The 19,917-nt window shown below is 33.4% G+C and overlaps 2 protein-coding genes across 2 annotated transcripts; both read left to right on the forward strand.

The window, feature by feature from the left end:
* The first annotated feature begins 237 nt into the window (after positions 1-237).
* LOC130589895 (uncharacterized) lies at positions 238-1,034 on the forward strand. Its single transcript, XM_057391525.1, has 2 exons — positions 238-652; positions 697-1,034. The coding sequence occupies exons 1-2, from the start codon at positions 238-240 to the stop codon at positions 1,032-1,034; spliced, it is 753 nt and encodes a 250-aa protein (XP_057247508.1).
* A 10,356-nt stretch (positions 1,035-11,390) lies between these two features.
* Positions 11,391-13,892, forward strand: LOC125492801 (protein FAR1-RELATED SEQUENCE 5-like). The gene is made up of 3 exons (XM_057391526.1): positions 11,391-11,773; positions 12,092-13,534; positions 13,838-13,892. The coding sequence occupies exons 1-3, from the start codon at positions 11,391-11,393 to the stop codon at positions 13,890-13,892; spliced, it is 1,881 nt and encodes a 626-aa protein (XP_057247509.1).
* The last annotated feature ends 6,025 nt before the right edge of the window (positions 13,893-19,917 follow it).

A 19,917-nucleotide genomic window follows, 5' to 3' on the forward strand; every position in this document is an offset into this window, starting at 1 on the left:
AAAAAAATTGGAGATGAGTGGACTTGGTGTTGTAACTATTCTTTCTCACCTAGAGGAATAATTTGGTTTGGTTGGAAACCTGGTGAAGTTAAAGTGCAGATAATTAAACAAGCTGAGCAATTGATAGCTTGTAAGATCTCTAACCTTGAAGGCAATATGAAGTTCCTAATTATAGTGGTGTATGGGCTACACACTATAAATGATAGGAGAGAGTTATGGAAGGGTTTATTGGAAGTGATGGATAACAACAGTAGCCCTGTGATGATAATAGGAGACTTCAATGCTGTTCTACACTCAAATGATAGAATTAATGGGAATCCAGTTAGTGAAGCTGAAACTAAGGATTTTGAAAGTTTCATGAATGATGCTAGCCTGCTAGAAGCTCCAACTACAGGATTATTCTATTCTTGGAATAACAAAGGGGAAGGGCAGACTCGAATTGCAAGTAGAATTGACAAAGCTCTTGTAAATGCTGATTGGATAGACAAATTCACTGATGTGGTGGTTCATTATAGAGCTAATGGTGTTTCTGACCATAGTCCTCTAGTTTTTAATATGGAAGGGCAAACAGTTTCAGGGGGAAGACCTTTTAGATTCTTGAATAGCCTTTGTGATCATGACAACTTTGAAGAAGTTGTTAAGGAAGCTTGGTGTAGTGTGAATGATGAGTTTAAAATGAAGAGTATATGGCTAAAGTTGAAAAAGTGAAGCATGCTCTGAAGCAGCTTCATAAGCCTCAAGCCCATGCATACATCAGAATTGAAGAGCTGAGAAGGAAGCTATCTGAAGTGCAAAGTCAAGCTGACATTCACTCTAATACTTCAGTTCAGCAAGATGAGAAGAACTATGAAGAGCAACTTAGATACTGGTCCAACATTGAAGAAAGTATCCTCAGGCAAAAAGCTAGAATTAATTGGTTGAGTCAGGGAGATGCTAACACAAAATTCTTCTTTGCTGCCATCAAAACAAGAAAGGCAAAGAATAAGATAGCTCAGATTCAGAATGATCAAGGGGAAAACCTCAAAGCCAGCTGATATTCAGGAAGAAATTGTTGGTTTTTTCAAGAGTCTATTGGGACCAGTAGGAATGAGTGGAATTGATATTCCAATGATGAGAAAAGGTAATAAGCTGAGTAGACAGGCTTGTGATAGCCTTATTGCAAGGGTCTCCAATGATGAAATTGATAAAGCCTTGCATAGTATTGATGATGGGAAAGCTCCTGGAATTGATGGGTTTAATTCTCTCTTCTTCAAGAAATGTTGGTATTTCATAAAAGAGGATGTGTATCTTGCTGTGCAGGAATTCTTTCAAAGAGCATATATTTACTGGCCAGTTAACACTACAGTGATAACTTTGATTCCAAAGAAGGCCAATGTCACTCAGGCTAAAGATTACAGGCCAATTGCCTGTTGCACATGTTGTATAAAATCATTTCCAAGATTTTAACACAAAGGCTGGGTAAAGTTATTAATGAAGTGGTGAATCCAGCTCAATCAGGCTTCATCCCTGGAAGACACATTGCTGACAATATCCTACTTGCTACTGAACTGATCAAGGGTTATAGTAGGAAGCATTTGTCTCCCAGATGTGTAATAAAGGTGGATATTAAGAAAGCTTATGACTCAGTGGAACGGTGCTTTCTTGAACAAATGTTAATGAGTTGGGTTTCCCCCCTCCTTTCATTAATTGGACTATGGCTTGTGTGAGAGGGGTTAGTTATTCTATTTTGTTAAATGGAATACCTGCTATGCCTTTTCCTGCGAAGAAGGGAGTGAGACAAGGGGATCCACTTTCCCCTTTCTTATTTGCCCTTAGCATGGAATATCTGAGTAGATGTTTGGAGGAGCTACATCATATTCCAGACTTCAACTTTCATCCTAAATGTGAAAAAATAAAGCTCACTCATATGATGTTTGCAGATGATCTGCTTTTATTTGCTAGAGCTGACCATAGTTCCATCACGAAGGTCATGAATGCTTTTAAGAAATTCTCTACAGCCTCAGGGCTTGAAGCTAGTGTTGAAAAAAGTAATATCTACCTAGCAGGGGTTGCTGATGAGGAAAAGAATGCCTTAGCTGATCTTATTCATATGCCTCTGGGGCAGTTGCCATTCAAGTATCTAGGGGTCCCACTGACCTCAAAAAAGCTCAGCTATAGTCAATGCAAGCCACTTGTGGAGAAGATAACTGAAAGGGCTCAAGGATGGATTGCAAACTTATTATCTTATGCAGGTAGACTGCAGCTTGTTAGGTCTATTCTGAGCAGCATGCAAAACTATTGGGGTCATATCTTTCCTCTCCCCAAAAAATTAATCAAGGTAGTTGAAGGTGTCTGCAGGAGGTTTCTTTGGACAGGAAAAGCTCCAGTAGCTTGGGAGACTATGTTTAAAACTAAAAACGAAGGGGGTTGGAATCTGGTGGACATGAAACTATGGAACATAGCAGCTCTTATGAAATTGCTTTGGGCTATCTCTTTTAAAAGAGAGAAATTATGGGTGCAGTGGATTCATGCTTATTATATTAAAAGGCAAACTCCTGATATTGTTGCTATAAGCAACAATATTTCATGGATTCTGAAAAAAGTAATGGCAACTAGAGAAAAAGTGATAAACCTTGGAGGTTGGCATTCAATGGTGGTTAATGATGCTTTCAGCATTCATAAAGCTTATCTGAGTTTGAAACCAGATCATGGTAGAGTTCCTTGGAGAATGGTGATTAAAAATAACAAAGCTTCACCTCGTAGTATTTTCATCCTCTGGCTTGCAGTTCATCAAAGGCTAGCTACAGCAGATAGAATTCTGAAATGGAATATTCAGTGCAATCCTGTGTGCAGGTTGTGTAACTCTGAAAATGAATCCATAGAACACCTATTCTTTGATTGTTCCTATACCAATTCAGTGTGGAGCCAAACATTAAGAGCTATTGACATTCATAGAAGAGGATTAAGCTTCTCCTATGAGATTCAAGAAGTCTGCAGGAAGGCTCATTGTAATTCCAGAAGAGCTCGGATTTATGTAATGATGTTTACAGAAGCAGTTTATTTGATTTGGATGCAGAGAAACCAAAATGTTTTCAACAACATGCTTCAACCCCCTGAGAGAGTCAGTAAAGATATCATCTTTAGAGTTGCTGCAAGATGTAAGGATGAAGATAGGATGTTGTTAGTCTCCTAGTACTAAGATTTTTTTGTGTTTGTGCTCCCCTTGCTTCAGCTTGTTGCTGTTTATGAGGGGGTCGTATATTTGACTCTTAACCATTTTTTTGGTTTTCAATAAAAACTTTGAATTGCCAAAAAAAAAAAAAAGAATCTGAAGTTGGGAGTTGTAGTATTAAATTACCAGTTTTACACTACGTAACAGAAGATACTTAAGAAATTGGTTTGTTTGAGTTTTTATGGGATTTAGTTTTTGGATCTGATTTTAGGTGTTTTTTTTCTTTTATTTTGGATTTTGTTTTTAGATTTGGTTTTGGTTTAGGTTTTCATTTCGTTTTTCGTCTTCGTTTGATTTTTTCGTTTTAGAATCCATTTTTGTTTCCTTTTTTTAGGCTTCATTTTCGTTTGATTTTTTTGTTCGATTCTTAATTTTCGTTTTATCTGGGTTTTTTAGTTCCTTCGTTTTCTAATTTTTCGTTTTTTTTTCATATCTTAATTTTTTTTCTAATTTTCATTTTTAGTTTCTTCGTTTACTAATTTTAGTTTTTAGATCTAATTTTCGGTTTCGTTTAAATTATTTCGTATAATTAGTGGATATAATTGCAATTATTTCGTTTCGTATATTGCATTTCTCGTATATTTAGTATATTGCACTTTTCATATATTGCAATTTTCGTATAATGAGTTTTTAGATCTAATTTTCGTTTTGTTTCGTTTTTATATATAAATTCTCATTATTGTCGATTATTTTGGGATTTAGTTCTTAATTTTCGTATAGTCTCAATTTTTAGGTTTGTAATATTCTGTATATATGTTACATTTTTGTTTTTGTATATTTGTGTAATTTTCTTATATTTATATATTTCCTCCATTCTTTTTCTATTGGAATAATTACCACTTTGGGAAGTTTTATATATTGGAACAATTCCACTTTTGGTAAAAAAGCAACTATAGTTAAGAACATCGCCTTTACTTTATGTTAATAAAACCATCATTAATTACTCAAATTGCCTCATAAACTTGTGTTTACTTTACTAAGGATTTACTTATCCCATATTCTAGTTAACCCTCCATGCTAAACTGCCAAATTTTTTTTTCTTAAAAATCATGCCCAAACTCGTTGTTGCATTAGAAAAAGACAGAGAAAGTATTTGTCATTATAGTTCAATGTTTGGATTTGTTATTGTAATATATAAATTTTATATTTAAACTGTTCAATTGAATATTGTAGCTAATCTATTATTAATTAAATAGTATCCCTATAATTGGTATGACTAACAATAGCTAACACAGTTTTAACATGGAAAATACCTGAATGATACTTTAAAAAAGTATAGGGTAATAATTTCATAGATGCAGGACACAAAAGAATAGGGAAAAAAAATGTAAGTGACAGTCACATCTTCAACTTTTAATATAGCACATAAACATTAACGCGTAGAGAATAGAAGATGAAAGAGTCAAAAAGATGATCATAATGATGGTATCATGAATAAAATACATCAAATATAAAACTAACCTCTATTGACAATCGAAAATACTATTTAAGAGAAAAAAATCTCTTCCCTTTTTATGATCTGAGATCTGCAATAGTCTAGAAACTTGAACCTTGATTTCGCAATTAGTTTTCGTAGAATTAAGTTTATTGAAAAAAGAATAAGATCTGATATATAGATATATGAAATTCAAAAACATAAAGAATTAAGTATACAACAAATGCTCTAAAAATAAAATAATTAGTTAATTGTATATTACCTCGACAATGTTTTGACAAACTTTTATTTGATTCTTCATGTCATGTCATCATGGTACGCTATAGGTTCAAAACTATATGTATGTATTTTTTTATCTTTATATAACTCAATTTTTAAAAGTAAGATTTTGAAAGACATAATTGTTATTGTTACATATAATATGCTATTTGTATTTTTTTTGTATGTATTTAAAATAAAGAATAAATAATACTTTATTATGATATGCTATTTTTATAGTTAATTTTATATGTATTCAAAATAAAGAACATATAACATGTTAGTGTTCATCTAAATAAATATATTTTCATAAGTTGTAAAACTATATTGTATATGAAACTTATTGAGAAACATATTTTGAGCACTCTTTGGTGGTAAAAAAAATTATAATATTGAAAATTATGTAGCAAAAGTTATACTTCCTCCGTTTCAAAATAGATGATACATTGTCTATTTATGGGTGTTTCAAAATAGATGATACATTGTTTTTTTTTTTCCTTATTTAGTAACTTTTGCCTTAAAATTTTACCATTTTACCCTTACTAACTTGTGTTATGTACATTAATCTACTTCTAATAATCTGATTAATCCTAACCTAAAACTAACGATTCCCACCATTTTTTATGACCCACCCACCCCTTTCTCATAGCCACCACCCATCTCTCTCTCTCCTCAACTCAACCCACCCCTCTCTCTTAGCCACCACCCTTCTCTCTCCTCTCTGAGACCACCACCGTCAATACTAACCCGACACTACCACCAACTCGACACCAGATGCGACCCAACGCCACCACTACCACCTCGATACCACCACCCCACCTAATGCGACCTAATACCACCTCGGCACCACCACGCCACCAGATGCAACCGAACACAAGTAGGCCCTTCTCTCACCTCCTCTTTCGTTTCCTCTAACTCCTCCTCCTCACCTTCTCTCACCTCCTCCATCACTCCTTTCTTCATCTCTACTAGTTTTAGATCTAGGGTTTCGACACCACCACGCACCAGATTCCTGGACGATGGTAGTGTTGGTGTGTTGGTGTGATGGTGGTGATGGGAAGAGGTAGAAGATGCCGACGGTGGTGAAGGGTTAGGGTTTCGATTTTTGAACGGTGGTGGAGTTTGTGACATAATGTGTTGGTGTGATGGTGGTGGTAGGGAGAAACTATGGATGTCGGTGGAAATGGTGGAGAAATCTTATGTGGTTTCCGATGGCCATATTTGGGGGAGGGCGGTTTTTCGGGTGGTGGTGGTTGTTTTTGAGTTTTTCGGTAGTGGTGGTGGTGACCGGTGGTGGAGGTGTTGTGGTGGATGGCCGGTGGGCGAGTTTGGGGGAGGGTGGTTTTCCGGTGGGCAGGTAGGGAGGGTGGTTTCCGGTGGGCAGGTTTGGGGGAGAGGTTTTCCAGTGGTGGCGGTGGTGGTCCCCAATTTTTCTGCAGCAATTCAAGTGGTCCCCAATTTTTTCTTTCTCCCTCCTTTTCACATGGGACCACTAGAATTAATTATACTACCTAAACATACTTATGAAATTTTGTCTAGGAGTCCGTTTTAATCACAATGTATCATCTATTTTGAAACGGAGGAAGTATTTAGTTTACATAATTGAATAATTTAGATTGTTTTTTAATATATGGTTCATTTGAAATATAATATGTTGAATCTTGTAAATTAGACCTATGATAAAATGTTATTGTCACATATAATACACTATAGTTATAGATATTATTATATTTATAAAAAAACACTAAATCCCCTAAAAAACACTAACTAATGTCCTACCATTTACCTAATAAATATATTTTCATGAGTTATAAAATTATATTGTAAATGGATCTTATTTAAGCATATTTCAAGCACTCTCAAATGGTAAAAAATTATTATATTTTGAATTTGGTAGTAGAAGTTGTATTCAATTTACATAATATAATAATTTATGGTGATTATTCGAAATGAAACTCTAATTTCTCATTTAAAATATGTAAAACTCTATTTTTTAAAATACTTAAAAATAAAAATTAAGGACATGACAATCTTATATGACACTCTCTATTTCATAAGTTGTAGAACTATATTGTAAATGGATCTTTATCTCAAAGCATATTTTCGAGCACTATCCAATGGAACAAAAAAATTCCGATTACATAGCAAAAGCTATACACAATTTAAATTATATAATAATTTAGGTTGTTCAATCAAAATGAAACTCTAATTTTAGTTTATTTATAACTCGTCATATGCATTTAAATCTATGTAAAACTCTACTTTTGTAAAAAAAATAAAAATAGAATGTGATGACATGACAATCCTACATGACGCGTTCTATAGCCTCAAAATCTTGAGGAGCGGTTATATCGTTCTCCTTTAGTCATCAAAAAATCTTTCTCTCTCTATAAAACGCTCTCAAAACCCTAACCCTACCAAAACACCTCCCGCCGCTTCTTATACTAGGCTCGCCGAGGGCTGGCTGTTCAGCCTCGTCTCCGGCGCGCCTAGCCCCCTGGTTTTAATTTGGTTTTCTTCCCTTTCCTGTTTTCCCCGTCGTCTCCCCGTCCCCATCTTTTTCACGCACCGAGTCTCGCCGCTCCCCACCCTTCCCCTCCCATAGTTTCGTGTCCTGCATCGTTGCGGTTGCGTCGTCCGGTTCATCGCCGTGGTCGCATCGTTCGTTCCCCGTCCTCAGCCGTTTCCTGCGTCGGTACTACCCCCTTCTCTCTTTGTTACGTCCCCCTTTCCCCGCTGTAGGTTAGGTTACTTTCCCCGACGGTCGGTCGGACTGGTTCTCATAGGTTTCGCCTCCCCTGTGTCGCGTCCTCCCCATCCCCTGTTCTTCGTTTCCCCCTCTCCCCTGTGTATAGTGTCGTTAGATTTCTGGTTTATAGTTGTTTAGTTGTTGTGCTGTTTATGATCCTAGGGTGTGTCGCTGCCAGTTTGCTTGTATTGAAGGATTCGTCCCGTTAAGGATTTGTCCCCGTTCCTCGTCCTCCTGTGTCTTGTCTTGTATGAACCGTCCAGTCGTTTGGTTTGTGGTTGTCTTGGGCTTCCCTTCCCCCTCCCCGCAGTTAGGTTTGGGCTTCCCTTTCCCCTTCCCCCAGTCAGTGTCGGGCTCCCCTTTCCCCTTCCCCCCTGTTAACCAGTGTTTATCAGGTATTTTCTCAAATAGTGGTTTAAATCTCCGAATAAACGGAGTGCGTTGTTTGCAAGTTATTAAAGTTGTTTTAAGTGGTTGGTTGTGGCTCTTAAAAAGAGTTAGTCAGTTGGGTCATGTTTGGTGGTTCATAGTAGTTTTAGTTGAATATGTCGGTTTTTTGGAATTTGTGCTGAGGGACAAGGTGCCTTACGATGTTCGTGAGCAAGGACGAGGTGATGTTAGACTTTCATGGTTGGGACGTTTATTTGCTGGTTTTGAAAACCGGTGGTATACTCGAGGGTTCAACTTATTTGACTCTCCTTTTAGCTCGGCATTGATCTTCATGATTTTTGCCTTGAAAACTTCAAATCTGCAGGCGGCACTCCAGTTGTATCTGGGGGTTTACAGCACGCCCTTTTATCAGTGTTTCTCTTTCATACAGGAGAAACCTGATATACTCTCTCGTGAGAGTAATGAGTCACATTGGAATGTGACTCTTCACATGGTCATGAGCTCGGAATCCCAAGTGATGCCAGATCATTGGGATTGCTCATCCGGCGCGACGCTACGTTCGTCGGTCGTTGTTTGTTGTCCACACCGTGATCGCCAGTCGCTTCGTCACTCGTTTCCATCAGTACTCCGAGGTTTGCCTCCACCATCATCAGCACTGACCAGCATTGCGCTCCTTTCTACGTGCTTTTGTTTCTTTTTAGTTCCTTCTGTAGTAGTTGACATGTACGAGCTCTTCAAGCTCCTTTCGACTTCAGTATTTGTTTTAGTTTGGCTTGTATTAAGATTAGGTTGTACTTCATCTTTTAAATAATGTACGATTTCCCGATGTCAAAAAAAAAAAAAAAAAAAAAAAAAAAAAATCTTGAGGAGCTCCATTTGCTCCCGAAAAGTTTCTCATATATATATATATATATATATATATATATATATATATATATAGGGGCAAGATCACATGAGAATGCTTCTTACATGAGAAATGAGAATGAATCTCAACCACACGATTAGATTAGAGTTACAACACTTGTTCATTAGAGTTATACCCAGCTAAAAAAATTTGGAGCCAAAAAAAAAAGTTTGAATTTTGAATTTTTGTTTCTAATATACTGTTTTTTGGAGTTACATCACTTTTTCATTAGAGTTACATCACTTATTCATAAGAGTTATAGCGCGTAAATATCATTCTCATTTCTCATGTAAGTATGCATTCTCATGTGAACTCACTTCTATATATATATATATATATATATAGAGGCAGGATCAGGTGAGAAAGGAAATTAGGTGAGAAATGAGAAAGAATAACTACCCTTAGATTAGATCCTGTCAAGGGCCAAGATTAAGTAACTAATGTTAACTTTAAACTACCTGTTTTCATCCTTTCCATGCAAAACCTAATTTTTTTTCTCTCTCCTCTTTTCTCTCTCTTCCAAAAACGTCTGTATGATCCCTCCCATCTCCAACTACATATCTCTCCTGTGATATTCTTTTTGTCAAGAAATTTCATGGAATCCATTACCGCATCGCATGAAGGTTAGTCTATATTCATGAACATGTATGCTTTTTTTTTTCGAAAATTAGTTAATAATTATATAAGGAAACTCGCTTCATGGGAACGAAATTCGCTTCTTAAAAAAAGCTAAATTAAAATTCGCTGCATAATTCATATTGTGTATTCGTGGAGGATTTCATCAGTTACTCTTCAATGCTCCACGCATGTTAGGAGTATTTCTTGGATCGATGATGCCTCTCAGTTCAATGCTCCACGCATATTGTGTATTCGTCAGTTAGCATCAAGCAGCACAACTCCTAATCCATATACATCACTGTTCATATACAAGTGACCTGAGAAACATTGGGTAACAATTAGAATATTTTTCTTTTAATTAGACTTTTAAAAATAAGTTTAAGTGAAGATGTAAGTTCTGTTCAGCAACTAACTTCGCAAAAGAAAGGGCCAGGTTTAGCAAAATAAGTTTAAGTTCAAGAAAACAAAACCTTAATGCACAAAAAACAGTAGTCTTCATAACATGATATGTCCAATTAGAGTTATAGGAAATTCATATTTTACAGACTCATGTTCACCTTTTAATTAGAGTTGTAGTAGTATTTAATAAGAGTTATACGAATTACTAATTAGAGTTATAGGGGTATTTTGAGTAGTCATAAGATTAAAATTATAGTTGTAGCATAATTTGCTATGTACGTCTTATATAGAGTTATAGGTTTATTTGATAAGAGTTATAGGAATTACTAATTAGAGTTATAGGAAATACATATTTTGCAAACTAATGTTCACCTTCTAATTAGAGTTGTAGTAGTATTTGATAAGAGTTATACGAATTACTACTTAGAGTTATAGGGGTACTTTGAGTAGTCATATATAAGAGTTATAATTATAGTCATAGCATTACTTGGTATGTACGTCTTAATTAGAGTTATAGGTTTATTTGATAAGAGTTATGGGAATTACTAATTAGAGTTATATGATTATTTGACATGTAATAATAGATATAATTATAGTTATGGCATTTCTTGTTATGTACGTTCTGATTAAAGTTATAGGAATATTTGATTAGAGTTATATGAATTACTAATTAGATTTCCATGAGTATTTGACTAGTGATAAGAGTTCCAATTATAGTTATGGCATTACTAATTACATAGCAAGACTTCTTTACAGTTAGTGAGTAGTTAGAGTTATATGAAATAATTATTGCAGTTATAGACACTCTTGATTAGAGTTATAGGAATTTATGTGTGCAATACTTTGAATTTTAAATCGTTGACTTACAGTTTATACCTATTTAATATGCAGAGGCAGGAACTAGTAACTCTACGCAAAGCATAAACATTGCCTCATTAAATCTGTCTACACCACCTAAGAAAAGTACGAACATCACCCCATGCGGAGAACATGAGTTCACTCGAGTTGTTCCAGCAGAATTAATTCCTAAAGTTGGACAGATTTTCGACAGTCTTAAAGATGCAATAGACTTTTATAATATATATGCTGTAGCATGTGGATTTGATACTAGAATGTCTACCGAGACTCGAGCAAAGGATGGCACTATTGTATTCAAATACATTTTTGTAACAAGCAAGGAGTGAAGGCAGTGACTGCAGCAAATCACACAACTAATATTGAGTCGGTTGAGCCAATTTCCCCGATTCAAAAGAGGAGGAGAAAACTTACACGGGTTGATTGCAAAGCCAAGATTGTTTTCCGACTTCATGAGAAAAGGAAGTATCGAGTATGGTCTTTTCATGAAGGACATAACCACAAGCTACTAAGTCCTGAAGAAGGACAATTCCAAAAGTTGAAAAGAAATTTGACGATGTATCAAAAAAAAATGATAATTGATAACTCTAAACTCAATATTGGAGCAACAAAGACGTACAGAATGTATAAGGAGAAGGTTGGTGGTTATGAAAATGTTGGAGCAACTGTTGGCGACTTCAAAAACTTTGCACGGGATGTTAGAGCATACATTGGAGAACATGATGCTGATATGTTTATAAGCACCTTAAGTAGACAAAAGGAGATGAATAGTGGATTTTTCTTTGACTATGTAGCTAATGCAAAAGAAGGTTTGCATAGAGTGTTTTGGGCCGATGCTTTGTGTAGGAGAAACTACTTTGCTTTTGGAGATGTTGTCTCGTTTGATGCTACGTATGGAACAAACATGTACAACTTGGTATTCTGCCCATTTACAGGGATTTACCATCATAAAAGGTAATTTCATATAACTCTTATGACTACTAAAATACTCTTGCAACTCTAATTAGTAATTCATGTAACTCTAATCAAATACTCTTGTAACTCTAATCAAATACTCTTGTAACTCTAATCAAATACTATTGTAACTCTAATGAAATACTCTTGTAACTCTAATTAGTAATGCATATAACTCTAATGAAATACTCTTGTAACTCTAATTAGTAATGCATATAACTCTACTCATATACTCATGCAACTATAATTTCTCAGTCTAGTCTATCTTTTATGTATCTCCGTCGTATATTTTAAGATTTTTTCCTTTCCTTTTCATAGGTCTGTGATTTTTGGTGCTGCTTTGACATCAAGAGAAAATGATAATTCTTTTGTGTGGGTTTTTGAAAAATTCAAACAAGCTATGGGCAATAAGGAACCAAACTTTATTATCACTGACCAGGATCCTGCAATGAAGAAAGCTTTCCCAAAAGTATTCAATGATGCACAACAAAAATTCTGCATGTGGCATATTATGGGTAAACTTACTGACAAGGTGGGGAAAGGGAAAGACATACAGATTACAAACTCAACTGATACAGAAGGGTTAGAAGAGTCGGAACCTAATGACATGGTGGGGATAGCTGAACGCAATAAAGAAAAAGATTTCCTCAAGAAGATAAATGCTTGTGTTTGGGATAAAGAATTAGAGCCACAAGAGTTTGTTGATAAGTGGAATGAAGTCATACAAGAATTCAATCTACAGCAAAATAAGTGGCTTAATGACATATTCAACATAAAGGAGTCTTGGATCCCAGCATATTTCAAAGAGAAACCAATGGCTGGCTTAATCAGCACAACACAAAGATCAGAGAGCCAGAATAGTTTTTTTGGTAATTTCAATAGTCCATGTGCTACATTGGTTGAGTTCTGGTTGCGTTTCCAAACGGCTGTACAACAACAAAGACATGCTCAAAGCAGTTTGAACAAAGATAACGACACTTCCTACCCTCAACTTATCACCCCTTGGCCGATCGAAGCAAGCGTCTCTAAAGTATACACCCATGTAATCTTTTACCTATTTCAAGAAGAAGTTAGTGCAGCATGTTTCACATGTGGTCATGCAAGGTCTGAAATTAGGGATGGAATGGAATACATTACTGTCACTGAAGATAGAAAGAAGAAGAATTATGAGGTCACTTTAGATCCAATGACTTTTGATGCCATATGTTCATGTTCACTATTCGAGAGGGTTGGATTGATATGTAGGCATGTTCTTTGGGTTTACAAGGCCAAACATTTGAATAAGTTGCCCGATAAATATATCCTCACTCGATGGACGAAGGAAGCACACAAAAGTCATATTCATGAGTTTGATGAAAATTTTCCTAAAGATTGTGGAAAGGTAGAAATGAAGCAGATAAAATTAGGTGAATTGTGGAATGAAATATATACAACCATTGGTCTCGTTGAAGAAAGGGATGAGGATATTGATGCTCTAATTGAAAATCTAAGAGGCTTCAAGAAATCCATTAAATCGGGTGAGGATAATACGTCAATGACAAAAGACCAAGTCATTCAAGAATTAATAGGATGTAGTGCTCCAAACGAGGTAACTATAAAAGTTCCTGAGAAAGCCAACAACAAGGGTAGGAAGAGGCTCAAATCTGTGAAAGAAAAGACTATTGAGAAGCAACAAAAACCACTAAGAAGGTGTCGTCTATGCAATAAAATGGTCAATCATGATGCAAGGAATTGTCCCTTATCGAAGTCAACAAACTTAAGGTAATAGTATAAACAAGTATGGAATATATGTCCTCTTCATTATTTTATTAATTTTTTATCATCTTTTTCATCGTACTCCACCATTAACTTTATATTTTTACCTTTATTATTATACTTTACTCAATATTGGCATATGACAAAAAAAAATCTCAATACTTATACATGAAAAAATTGGGAAAGACGAAGTGAGTTCATATGAGAATGCAGAAATTGTATAAAGGTCTTGTCTTTTAATCTCTGCAGTGTCAATTTCTTTGAATACCTGCACCATTTTTATTTACATGCATGCACTTCATGGCGCAGGAATAATGGTGATATGCATGTGACAGAGGAGATACTGCTCGAGTTGCCAAGGTGATGCAGTTAAACAAGTTGCGCGGTGTGGGAATGATAGCTCACACAGCTGAAAGTGGTGAAGAACTAATAGCTAATATAGATAGTTGGTGTTTTTTTACATATTAATGTATTATTGTTATTATAATTAGAATAAAAATGAAATAGGATGCTGCAAACTTTATTATTATGAAAGTAAAATCATTCTTACCCTTCTCTTTTATTGTTGTTGTTGTTGCATGAAGAACTCCAAGCTTGATTAGAGTTATAAGAGTACTTAATTAGAGTTATAAGATTACTTAATTAGAGTTATAAGAGTATTTTATTAGAGTTATATGAATTACTAATTATGACATTACTTATTAAGAATGCTAATTAGAGTTATAGAAGTATTTGATTAGAGTTATAGCAATTACTAATTAGAGTTATAGAAGTTGTTGACTAGTCATAAGAGTTTTAATTATTGTTATGGCATTACTTCTTATGTACGTTCTAATTACAGTTATAGGAGTATTTGATTAGAGTTATAGAAGTATTTGATTAGAGTTATAGAAGTATTTGATTAGAGTTATAGCAATTACTAATTAGAGTTATAGAAGTATTTGATTAGAGTTATAAAAGTATTTGATTAGAGTTATAGAAGTATTTGATTAGAGTTATAGCAATTACTAATTAGAGTTATAGAAGTATTTGATTAGAGTTATAGCAATTACTAATTAGACTTATAGAAGTATTTGATTAGAGTTATAGAAGTATTCTATTAGAGTTATAGCAATTACTAATTAGAGTTATAGAAGTATTTAATTAGAGTTATAGAAGTATTTAATTAGAGTTATAGAAATATTTGATTGGAATTATAGCAATTACTAATTAGAGTTATGAAGTATTTGATTAGAGTTATAGAAGTATTTGATTAGAGTTATAGCAATTACTAATTAGAGTTATAGAAGTATTTGATTAGAGTTATAGCAATTACTACTTAAGTTATAGAAGTATTTGATTAGAGTTATAGCAATTATTAATTAGAGTTATAAAAGTATTTGATTAGAGTTATAGAAGTATTTGATTAGAGTTATAGCAATTACTAATTAGAGTTATAAGAGTATTTTATTAGAGTTATATGAATTACTAATTATGACATTACTTATTAAGAATGCTAATTAGAGTTATAGAAGTATTTGATTAGAGTTATAGCAATTACTAATTAGAGTTATAGAAGTTGTTGACTATATAAGAGTTTTAATTATTGTTATGCATTACTTCTTATGTAGTTAATTACAGTTAGAGTATTTGATTAGAGTTATAGAAGTATTTGATTAGAGTTATAGAAGTATTTGATTAGAGTTATAGCAATTACTAATTAGAGTTATAGAAGTATTTGATTAGAGTTATAAAAGTATTTGATTAGAGTTATAGAAGTATTTGATTAGAGTTATAGCAATTACTAATTAGAGTTATAGAAGTATTTGATTAGAGTTATAGCAATTACTAATTAGAGTTATAGAAGTATTTGATTAGAGTTATAGAAGTATTCTATTAGAGTTATAGCAATTACTAATTAGAGTTATAGAAGTATTTAATTAGAGTTATAGAAGTATTTAATTAGAGTTATAGAAATATTTGATTAGAGTTATAGCAATTACTAATTAGAGTTATAGAAGTATTTGATTAGAGTTATAGAAGTATTTGATTAGAGTTATAGCAATTACTAATTAGAGTTATAGAAGTATTTGATTAGAGTTATAGCAATTACTACTTAGAGTTATAGAAGTATTTGATTAGAGTTATAGCAATTACTAATTAGAGTTATAGAAGTATTTGATTAGAGTTATAGCAATTACTACTTAGAGTTATAGAAGTATTTGATTAGAGTTATAGCAATTATTAATTAGAGTTATAAAAGTATTTGATTAGAGTTATAGAAGTATTTGATTAGAGTTATAGCAATTACTAATTAGAGTTATAGAAGTATTTGATTAGAGTTATAAAAGTATTTGATTAGAGTTATAGCAATTACTAATAGAGTTATAAGAGTATTTTATTAGAGTTGATATGCATTACTACTTAGAGTTACAGGAGAATTTAACTAGTCATAAGAATTCTAATTATAGTTATGCATTACTTGTTACGTACGTTAGTATTTTATTAGGGTTATATAAATTACTAATTAGGGAAACATTGCGAGCGAAATAGCACATGTGATCAGCACATATATAAAAAATAATGCTAGTAAAAGTTGAAATAAGTCAATACTAATATCAGCACATAGTAGTTTTGATTCTAATAAATCCTCCCTAACACTATCCCTCTACAAAAGTGGAAAAAAATACTTGTAAATATGTGAGAATTATTTAGCTGCAACTTCATGAATTATATGTTTACTCTACACCTTTAAACGAGCTGTTTCTTTCCGTATATTGTCTTGTTCCTTGTAAATCATCCACAACTTGTCTCGAATAGAAGCCTTTATCTCATTGAACTCATGAATCTTTTGGATGATCTCCTTCCTAATATTATTGATATCACACAAAACAAGGGCTGCACAGATTTCAGCTCTCATTGTACGCTTATCTTGGCGTTGTCAAGCTGAGACTCAAATATTTCTCCATCATAGTTCAACATGTGAACCATTGCAAAAAACACCACAATCCAAGGTTGGCTTACTTGTTTGCCATGGAAACTTGACATTAATGATATCATATGAAACTAAATCAGCAGCCAATGGATGCTCAAATCTATCCAAATAATCACTCATGTTATAGCGCTGCAAAAAAAAAATAGATAAATAACTATAGAGAAAAATAACGAACCAATAAAGCTTAAAAGTACTAAAAACAAATAAGAACAAAAGACCTATAAATATTGTAAATCTTACTATACTAATGGCAAGCTTCTTGAAGTGAGAATCATCCCAATTTCCGTAGACTCTATTATCCAGATAATCCACTCTTTTTTGTATGAAGTTGATCACAACAATAAAGTAGTGTTCCATGTACAAGAGTGGAACGAATATCTGCGACCCACAAATTGAACAAGTTGAGTTATTAGATAAATAAATATAGAAAAGAACATTATAAAAAGAAGTACGAAAGACATACCAAATCAACATTAAGAAGATCACATTTGACTTTGTTACATGAGATCCAAATATCCCATGAAGAAAATAGCTCACTCAATAATGCAACATCTTCAATTTCGTCATGTTTCTCCGTAATATTTATCAAAGGACCCTAAAAATATCACATAAAACTTGTCAATTAAACTTATAACTCTAATTAGTAATTCCTATAACTCTTATCAAATAAACCTATAACTCTAATTAAGGATTTTAAAAGGAGAATATTGAAGAGATTACCACATGATTAAGGCCGAAAAATATGCGTCGAGGTGAAGAATCTTCGGTTGACTCCACATAGTTCATCAACAAACTCCAACCCTCAATAACAGTTGTGGTGATCATTTCATTGGTTGCCAAACTTAAAAAATCCTCTCGCGTAACAAAGTGGTTTTCTCCAAAAGACGCAATAATTTGACTGTAAAAAGTATATATAGAAAGTTAACAAAAATAATATAAAATAAAGAAAATAATGAAGTATGATGTAGGTAATAATGTTTACCTCTGTGCCAAAGTTTCATTGTGATCTACCATACAATAATCAACTACATGTTTCCGGAAGGATGGCATGTATGATAATAGTGTTACATTTTGGCGCATAAATTTTGAAACCAAAGTGACAGGGACATTTTGAATCCCACAATTATATGTAGAACCAAGACCATCATTGTTGACATTATGGCTATTAGAAGATGTACGCAACCAAGACATTGGAGATCTAACGCAACCATCTCTCTCTTTGTTGATTTCGTCCACATGAGAACACGACTTAACACACTCATCTCCAATAATTGAAATGTCAACAAAGGATGGGGAAGAAACATCTGGACCCTTGGCACCAATTAATAACTCGTTTTCAGACTGAGAGAGTAATTGGAAAGTTGGCATATCATCAGCAGCTTTTTTCATAGCAGAAATAGAATTTGTGACATTATCGATATATACTTGCCATGCATCTTCATGAACAAAAGCCGGAGTAGGAGACAAAGTAGGAGAATCAGAAACATGTATATTATCTTTCCCTTTATTTTCTGTGTTATTGATCATACTCTTTGCTTTTGACAATCGATCAATATAATGGGAAGACACAACGTCCAAGTCTCTTTTCATTAACAACAAAATCTCATGCAGGCCCTGTGAAAAGGAAAGGAAAAAATCTTAAAATATATGAAGATACATATATGATAGACTAGACTGAGAAATTATAATTACAGGAGTATCTAATTAGAGTTATATACATTACTAATTAAAGTTACAAGAGTATTTGATTAGAGTTATATAAATTATTTGATTAGAGTTGTAGAAGTATTTGATTAGAGTTATAGCAATCACTAATTAGAGTTATAGAAGTATTTGATTAGAGTTATATAAATTATTTGATTAGAGTTATAGAAGTATTTGATTAGAGTTATAGCAATTACTAATTAGAGTTATAGAAGTATTTGATTAGAGTTATAGCAATTACTAATTAGAGTTATAGAAGTATTTGATTAGAGTTATAGAAGTATTTGATTAGAGTTATAGCAATTACTAATTAGAGTTATAGAGATTTGATTAGAGTTATAGAAGTATTTGATTAGAGTTATAGCAATTACTAATTAGAGTTATAGAAGTATTTGATTAGAGTTATAGAAGTATTTGATTAGAGTTATAGCAATTACTAATTAGAGTTATAAAAGTATTTGATTAGAGTTATAGAAGTATTTGATTAGAGTTATAGCAATTACTAAGTAGAGTTATAGAAGTATTTGATTAGAGTTGTAGAAGTATTTGATTAGAGTTATAGCAATTATTGATTAGAGTTATAAAAGTATTTGATTAGAGTTATAGAAGTATTTGATTAGAGTTATGATAATTACTAATTAGAGTTATAGAAGTATTTGATTAGAGTTATAGAAGTATTTGATTAGAGTTATAGCAATTACTAATTAGAGTTATAAGAGTATTTTATTAGAGTTATAACATGTGTTACATTTCCGTTATAGACTTATAGTTGTTTTTTTTTTGTGAGGGGGACTTCTAGTTGTATTTAGTTAGTTTGGACGAAAATATCTAAACTATAATATTTATTTTCCAATAAATACATTTCATCTCTGCAGGATATCATGAATAATGATTAAAAACATAATAGGATATCATGAAAAGCAATAAAAATATATGATAAGAGTTATAGGAGGACATACATCTGTTGCAGTTTTATGTATCTCCTCGTCAGAAGGCAAGCTATCTGGAATCTCAAAGCTAATTACCTTCTTGCAGTGAGAAATATCAGCCAAACACTTCCTTTGGATATCCTGGACTGAAGGTACTGAATTACATCGAAGACGCGAAGAGAGATGACTCTCCAAATCCAAAATCCCATTCCCAAAACTTCCAGAACCTAACTCATCATGAATACGTTTTTGGAATTTTTCATCTGTCCAAAATTGCACAAGGGGGGGATCTCTAGGTAACGCCTGAGATTTGAAAACTAACCTATGGAAGTATATAATTTCTAACATGATAACACAACCTCCAAGATTAGCCAAACTATCTACATGATATTTTCCAAATCCATTAGAAAGTTTCTCCAGCACATATGAGCACCAATCAAATTCTTTAATTTTACATACTTGAGAAACGGCTTTTAAAAGTTTCAAATCCACTTTATTGTTCGACGTAGGAGCAAGAAACCTACCCATAGCATAAAGGACAAACAAACTTTTAAATTCATCTCCACCCGCCTGCATCTCATTCGATCGAATCTTAGCAGCTACATCCTTCAAAGAAATTCCTTGTCTGTCATCAACAACATCAAACTTAAATCGAAACTCCCTTTTCAAGATATTATCGTATTCCTTAGATCCTCTACCAGTGGAAATCTCCTCAACCTCATAATCACCCATGGGAAGCAAAAAGACCTCATGCACATCAAACTTACTCACCACAAATTTAT

Source organism: Beta vulgaris, chromosome 8 (genome assembly GCF_026745355.1).
Source record: "Beta vulgaris subsp. vulgaris cultivar EL10 chromosome 8, EL10.2, whole genome shotgun sequence".
In the NCBI taxonomy this organism is placed as follows: Eukaryota; Viridiplantae; Streptophyta; class Magnoliopsida; order Caryophyllales; family Amaranthaceae; genus Beta; species Beta vulgaris.